We start from the raw sequence: 7500 nt of genomic DNA, 5'->3' as shown, positions 1-7500 counted from the left end.
GTAAGAAGCCTGTCGTATATATGTGTGTGTATATGTTTGTGTGTCTGTGTTTGTCCCTCCAACATCACTTGACAACTGATGCTGGTGTGTTTATGTCGCCGTAACTTAGTGGTTCGGCAAAAGAGAGACCGATAGAATAACTACTAGGCTTACAAAGAATAAGTCCTGAGGTCGGCTTGCTCGACTAAAGGTGGAGCTCCAGCATGGCCACAGTCAAATGACTGACACAAGTAAAAGAGTAGATAGAAAATACTGTTATTTCATAATGTAAACTTGAAAGAATTTTTTTTTACTATTTTTTACTTTTTGAATTACACATTACATGAGTTTGATTTTATAAAGCAATATCTGTGATTTAAAATTTTTGGATAAATTTGTTTTGTTAAGAAAGTAAAATTAAAAAATAATATAGTACTAAAAATGAGACAGAAATATTTCGTTTTTGAATTTGGTTTGCAAGATTCTTTATATGAGTTCGTGTGTTGAAGCATATTCTGTTTTGTCTGGGGAGAGTCATTTTCTTTTCGTGCCTTATAATGTAACACACTCACCGGTAAAATTTCCACTTATTTCTTATTTTTATTTTTCTAAAATTTTTGTTACGTCTATTGAAAAGGTTGCAAGACGCAATGAAAATTTTAGGAAAATAAAAATAAGAAATAAGTGGAAATTTTACCAGTGAGTGTGTTAAATTATAAGGCACAAAAAGAAAATGACTCTCTCCAGACACAACAGAATAAGACAGAAATATTTTAGATTAATACAAAGAAATTTTTTTAATGAAAAATATTAACTTACATTTTAAATATTTGCAATAAAAAGCAAAACAATATACAAAAAGAACAGTGCACACATTATTTAACGAACAATTTCAGAAATTTATTTAGCAAATTCTAACTTCAGCAGTAATATTTTTAAAGTTTTTTTTTCTTGTCCTGTACTTCTCCAGACATAAATTGCTGCTAGTTCTACACTTTTTAAAGTTCAATACTTAAGAATATTCTAGGATTCTGTGTCTGCATTTTTCATTCTAGTCCACTATTTGTTTTTCTAGGTAACACTTCTATTATTATAATTAATTATAATTACCTTTGTAATTGAAAAAAATGATACTAATGTAAATAGGATCTTTTCGGTTTGAACGGCATTTTTTACTAGCGGTGTCATATCAAATTGTCACCCATAATTACGACCCTAGTATCGATCTATTGCATTTCAATCTGTTTTAGGGTTAGGGTTAGTTAGGGTTGGGGTTAGGGGTGGGGGGAAGGGTATCTTTTTTTCTTCAGAAATGTAAATAAACCCAATCCGTTTCTCAAACGAGGGACATATTCATACGGCACAGAATGTTTTTTTTTTACCTCAATAGACATCATTGATTGGTTGAAATTGCAGAAATTGAAGAAAAAGAACAACAAATATCTTACAAACCATTGAATTTTATTATATAAAGCCAAGAGAAAAAGATGTTTTATAAACACATTCTACCAGTATACGAAGTTTAAAAGTGTTTAGTTACGTGGAAATTATTTTTAAAACTGCCGTTCAAACTGAAAAGATCCTGTAAATATTATTTCAATACGGATTTTATTCAAACTTAGAAATTTTGCTTGCAACTTAAAATAAAGGATAAACAGCAGCATATCTGTTACAAATAAATATATTTTAAAACAGTTTTTATTATAAAAGAATATTATATTCTAATTAAATAATAATTAGCTTTTTTAATGAGTGAAATTTTTTATTTTAATGTTTTTAATATACTCTTACTCTTTTACTCTTTTACTTGTTTCAGTCATTTGACTGCGGCCATGCTGGAGCACCGCCTTTAGTCGAGCAAATCGACCCCGGAACTTATTCTTTTTGTAAGCCCAGCACTTATTCTATCGGTCTCTTTTGCCGAACTGCTAAGTGACGGGGACATAAACACACCAGCATCGGTTGTCAAGCAATGCTAGGGGGACAAACACACACACGCATATATATATATATACATATATACGACGGGCTTCTTTCAGTTTCCGTCTACCAAATCCACTCACAAGGCTTTGGTCAGCCTGAGGTTATAGCAGAAGACACTTGCCCAATGTGCCACGCAGTGGGACTGAACCCGGATATGTATACTTTTCTTTTACAACAGGTGAGATATTTTGACTCAAAGTCAGTTTTTAGGGTTACTTACCATTCTTTTTCATCACTTACAGCCACACAACCTTTTTTGGGAGCTAACACTTTTTAATGAAGTTTCTACCAAAAGATTCTTCTCAACGAGCACATTCTTTGAAAGTCAATTAACTTTATAATTTTCTTTTAAAATAACAGAAATATTTTGATTCAAAGTCAATTTTTCGCCTTACTCTCCCAGTTTTTTTTTAACCAAATTTCAATTATTTTATCTCAAAATGTAGCTGAAGACTGGACATTCATTGGTAAAAAAAAACATTCAATTTGGTTGAGAACTGAATTAGTGATGAAGCTTACAAGTGACTAAAAGTTGACCTTAATATATTCACCCACTGCCATGGGTGAATGATTATATATCTATACACACACACATACATACATACGTACATATAAATATATCTATATATATAAAACTGTAGTTGTGTGAGTGTCTGTCCCCTTCGATTTAGATTCCTAACTCCTCCCACATTTTGCGGTGCAGTTTAACCAAATTCGGGTATCTTATAGTCGTGATTCATATCGAGCCCGTCTGACTATTAGCGCGCGTCAACGATGAGTCTACGATTTTAAAAATAATTTACCATCATTTTTTATTCCATTTTAATGCATAATTTTTCGTGTGTCGATGGCGGCGGAGTTGGCGTCCATGGTCACACCTGCACCTGTTTGCTTCTCCCCCTTCTTCCCTCCCTCGTGAAGCTGTGGGGAAGGGAGTGTAAGGAAATCAACGTCGTAAAGCGTTGTCAAGGAGACCAGCGTTCTTTTAGAACAACGACTTCATGGCTTGAAGACACCAAAACAGAAATGGCTAAGAAAGCCCCAATTGGCATTTATAAGGGAAGTAACTCTCTAAAAATGCTTATATAGTTATTTCCCTTACAAACCCGAGCAACGCCAGGCGATACTGCTAGTATAGTATAAATGGAATAGGAGATGAAATGTGTAATAGACTTTATTGGGTACAACACAAATTTTGAAACTGTGCTGGTACTTTACTTATCATCCCTTTATATATTTTGTACAATTTCCCCATTTTATACATACACACACACACACACACACAACACACACACACACACACACATATATATACTCTTTACTCTTTTTACTCTTTTACTTGTTTCAGTCATTTGACTGCGGCCATGCTGGAGCACCGCCTTTAATCGAGCAACTCGACCCCGGGACTTATTCTTTTTGTAAGCCCAGCACTTATTCTATCGGTCTCTTTTTGCCGAACCGCTAAGTAACGGGGACAAAAACACACCAGCATCGGTTGTCAAGCAATGCTAGGGGGACAAACACAGAAACACAAACACACACACATACATATATATATACATATATACGACAGGCTTCTTTCAGTTTCCGTCTGCCAAATCCACTCACAAAGCTTTGGTCGGCCCGAGGCTATAGTAGAAGACACTTGCCCAAGGTGCCACGTAGTGGGACTGAACCCGGAACCATGTGGTTGGTAGACAAGCTACTTACCACACAGCCACTCTTGTGCCTATATATATATTCTGCTTCGTAAGTACGAGCCAAAGTAGGGACCCAAAACAGCAGCCAATTCTCCCTCAAATCATAGCTTCTGCTTTGTAAGTACGAGCCAAGGTAGGAACCCCAAAACAGCAGCCAATTCTCCCTCAAATCACAGCTTCTGCTTTGTAAGAACGAGCCAAGGTAGGAACCCCAAAACAGCAGCCAATTCTCCCTCAAATCACAGCTTCTGCTTTGTAAGTACAAGCCAAGGTAGGAACCCCAAAATAGCAGCCAATTCTCCCTCAAATCACAGCTTCTGCTTTGTAAGAACGAGCCAAGGTAGGAACCCCAAAACAGCAGCCAATTCTCCCTCAAATCACAGCTTCTGCTTTGTAAGTACAAGCCAAGGTAGGAACCCCAAAATAGCAGCCAATTCTCCCTCAAATCATAGCTTCTGCTTTGTAAGTACAAGCCAAGGTAGGACCCCAAAATAGCAGCCAATTCTCCCTCAAATCACAGCTTCTGCTTTGTAAGTACAAGCCAAGGTAGGAACCCCAAAACAGCAGGCAAATTCTCCTCAAATCACAGCTTCTTCTTTGTAAGAACGAGCCAAGGTAGGAACCCCAAAACAGCAGCCAATTCTCCCTCAAATCACAGCTTCTGCTTTGTAAGAACGAGCCAAGGTAGGAACCCCAAAACAGCAGCCAATTCTCCCTCAAATCACAGCTTCTGCTTTGTAAGTACAAGCCAAGGTAGGAACCCCAAAATAGCAGCCAATTCTCCCTCAAATCACAGCTTCTGCTTTGTAAGAACGAGCCAAGGTAGGAACCCCAAAACAGCAGCCAATTCTCCCTCAAATCACAGCTTCTGCTTTGTAAGTACAAGCCAAGGTAGGAACCCCAAAATAGCAGCCAATTCTCCCTCAAATCACAGCTTCTGCTTTGTAAGAACGAGCCAAGGTAGGAACCCCAAAACAGCAGCCAATTCTCCCTCAAATCACAGCTTCTGCTTTGTAAGTACAAGCCAAGGTAGGAACCCCAAAACAGCAGCCAATTCTCCCTCAAATCACAGCTTCTGCTTTGTAAGAACGAGCCAAGGTAGGAACCCCAAAATAGCAGCCAATTCTCCCTCAAATCACAGCTTCTGCTTTGTAAAACGAGCCAAGGTAGGGACCCCAAAATAGCAGCCAATTCTCCCTCAAATCACAGCTTCTGCTTTGTAAGAACGAGCCAAGGTAGGAACCCCAAAATAGCAGCCAATTCTCCCTCAAATCACAGCTTCTGCTTTGTAAGTACAAGCCAAGGTAGGAACCCCAAAATAGCAGCCAATTCTCCCTCAAATCACAGCTTCTTCTTTGTAAGTACAAGCCAAGGTAGGAACCCCAAAATAACAGCCAATTCTCCCTCAAATCACAGCTTCTTCTTTGTAAGTACAAGCCAAGGTAGGAACCCCAAAATAGCAGCCAATTCTCCCTCAAATCACAGCTTCTGCTTTGTAAGAACGAGCCAAGGTAGGAACCCCAAAATAGCAGCCAATTCTCCCTCAAATCACAGCTTCTTCTTTGTAAGAACGAGCCAAGGTAGGAACCCCAAAATAACAGCCAATTCTCCCTCAAATCACAGCTTCTGCTTTGTAAGTACAAGCCAAGGTAGGAACCCCAAAATAGCAGCCAATTCTCCCTCAAATCACAGCTTCTGCTTTGTAAGAACGAGCCAAGGTAGGAACCCCAAAATAGCAGCCAATTCTCCCTCAAATCACAGCTTCTGCTTTGTAAGAACGAGCCAAGGTAGGAACCCCAAAATAACAGCCAATTCTCCCTCAAATCACAGCTTCTGCTTTGTAAGAACGAGCCAAGGTAGGAACCCCAAAATAGCAGCCAATTCTCCCTCAAATCACAGCTTCTTCTTTGTAAGAACGAGCCAAGGTAGGAACCCCAAAATAACAGCCAATTCTCCCTCAAATCACAGCTTCTGCTTTGTAAGTACAAGCCAAGGTAGGAACCCCAAAATAGCAGCCAATTCTCCCTCAAATCACAGCTTCTTCTTTGTAAGAATGAGCCAAGGTAGGGACCCCAAAATAGCAGCCAATTCTCCCTCAAATCACAGCTTCTGCTTTGTAGTACGAGCCAAGGAGGAACCCCCAAAATAGCAGCCAATTCTCCCTCAAATCACAGCAGCTTTGCTTTGTAAGAATGAGCCAAGGTAGGAACCCCAAAACAGCAGCCAATTCTCCCTCAAATCACAGCTTCTGCTTTGTAAGTACGAGCCAAGGTAGGGCCCAAAATAGCAGCCAATCTCCCTTAAATCACAGCTTCTGCTTGTAAGTACGAGCCAAGGTAGGGACCCCAAAATAGCAGCCAATTCTCCTCAAATCACAGCTTCTGCTTTGTAAGTATGAGCCAAGGTAGGGACCCCAAAATAGCAGCCAATTCTCCCTCAAATCACAGCTTGCTTTGTAAGTACGAGCCAAGGTAGGAACCCCAAAATAACAGCCAATTCTCCCTCAAATCACAGCTTCTGCTTTGTAAGTACGAGCCAAGGTAGGGACCCCAAAATAGCAGCCAATTCTCCCTCAAATCACAGCTTCTGCTTTGTAAGTATGAGCCAAGGTAGGGACCCCAAAATAGCAGCCAATTCTCCCTCAAATCACAGCCTGCTTTGTAAGTACGAGCCAAGGTAGGAACCCCAAAATAACAGCCAATTCTCCCTCAAATCACAGCTTCTGCTTTGTAAGTACGAGCCAAGGTAGGGACCCCAAAACAGCAGCCAATTCTCCCTCAAATCACAGCTTCTGCTTTGTAAGTACGAGCCAAGGTAGGGACCCCAAAATAGCAGCCAATTCTCCCTCAAATCACAGCTTCTGCTTTGTAAGTACGAGCCAAGGTAGGAACCCCAAAATAGCAGCCAATCTCCCTCAAATCACAGCTTCTGCTTTGTAAGTACGAGCCAAGGTAGGGACCCCAAAACAGCAGCCAATTCTCCTCAAATCACAGCTTCTGCTTTGTAAGTACGAGCCAAGATAGGAACCCCAAAATAACAGCCAATTCTCCCTCAAATCACACAGCTTCTGCTTTGTAAGTACGAGCCAAGGTAGGGACCCCAAAATAGCAGCCAATTCTCCCTCAAATCACAGCCTGCTTTGTAAGTATGAGCCAAGGTAGGGACCCCAAAACAGCAGCCAATTCTCCCTCAAATCACAGCTTCTGCTTTGTAAGTACGAGCCAAGGTAGGGACCCCAAAATAGCAGCCAATTCTCCCTCAAATCACAGCTTCTGCTTTGTAAGTATGAGCCAAGGTAGGGACCCCAAAACAGCAGCCAATTCTCCCTCAAATCACAGCTTCTGCTTTGTAAGTACGAGCCAAGATAGGAACCCCAAAATAACAGCCAATTCTCCCTTAAATCACAGCTTCTGCTTTGTAAGTACGAGCCAAGGTAGGAACCTCAAAATAGCAGCCAATTCTCCCTCAAATCGCATCCTCAGTCTTTAGTGAGAAAATGAAGTGAAAAAGGTGGGAGGGTCATTGATGGAATATCTTTGTTCATATGTTTGTTGGATCAGGGCTGAGCTAGAGCAAAACAACAACAGCAACAACAATAACTTACCTAACGACAGAGCTGGTCCTTTTGTGGTAGGGGTCTTACTCTTCATTTTAAAGTGTCACCAGTCGTGTCCCTGTTTGCATCTTTTTATACCCTCATAGCATCTGTCTTTGGTCATAACCACCACCACCACTGCCACCACCACCACTACCACCAATCACCACTACAACCACCATCACTAGTATTGCTACCATTACCGGCACTACCACCACCAGCACCAGCACCAGCACCAGCAGC

The 7500-nt window shown here is 40.4% G+C and overlaps 1 protein-coding gene across 2 annotated transcripts in view; it reads right to left on the bottom strand.

Moving 5' to 3' along the window:
- LOC118768312 overlaps window positions 1-7500 on the bottom strand; it is a 37204-nt gene that overhangs the window by 23706 nt on the left and 5998 nt on the right. The window contains exon 1 of one of the 2 annotated variants that reach the window (XM_036514529.1): window positions 7267-7348. The exons of the other annotated variant lie outside the window; for it this stretch is intronic. Within the exon in view, the coding sequence (XP_036370422.1) occupies window positions 7267-7312 (46 nt within the window). The 5' untranslated portion in view covers window positions 7313-7348. Of the gene's footprint in view, window positions 1-7266; window positions 7349-7500 lie in introns of those variants that run through there. 2 annotated transcript variants of the gene reach the window in all.

The sequence above is a fragment of the Octopus sinensis genome, linkage group LG28, assembly GCF_006345805.1.
Source record: "Octopus sinensis linkage group LG28, ASM634580v1, whole genome shotgun sequence".
NCBI lineage: Eukaryota > Metazoa > Mollusca > Cephalopoda > Octopoda > Octopodidae > Octopus > Octopus sinensis.
This window is presented reverse-complemented; position numbering and strand designations above follow the sequence as displayed.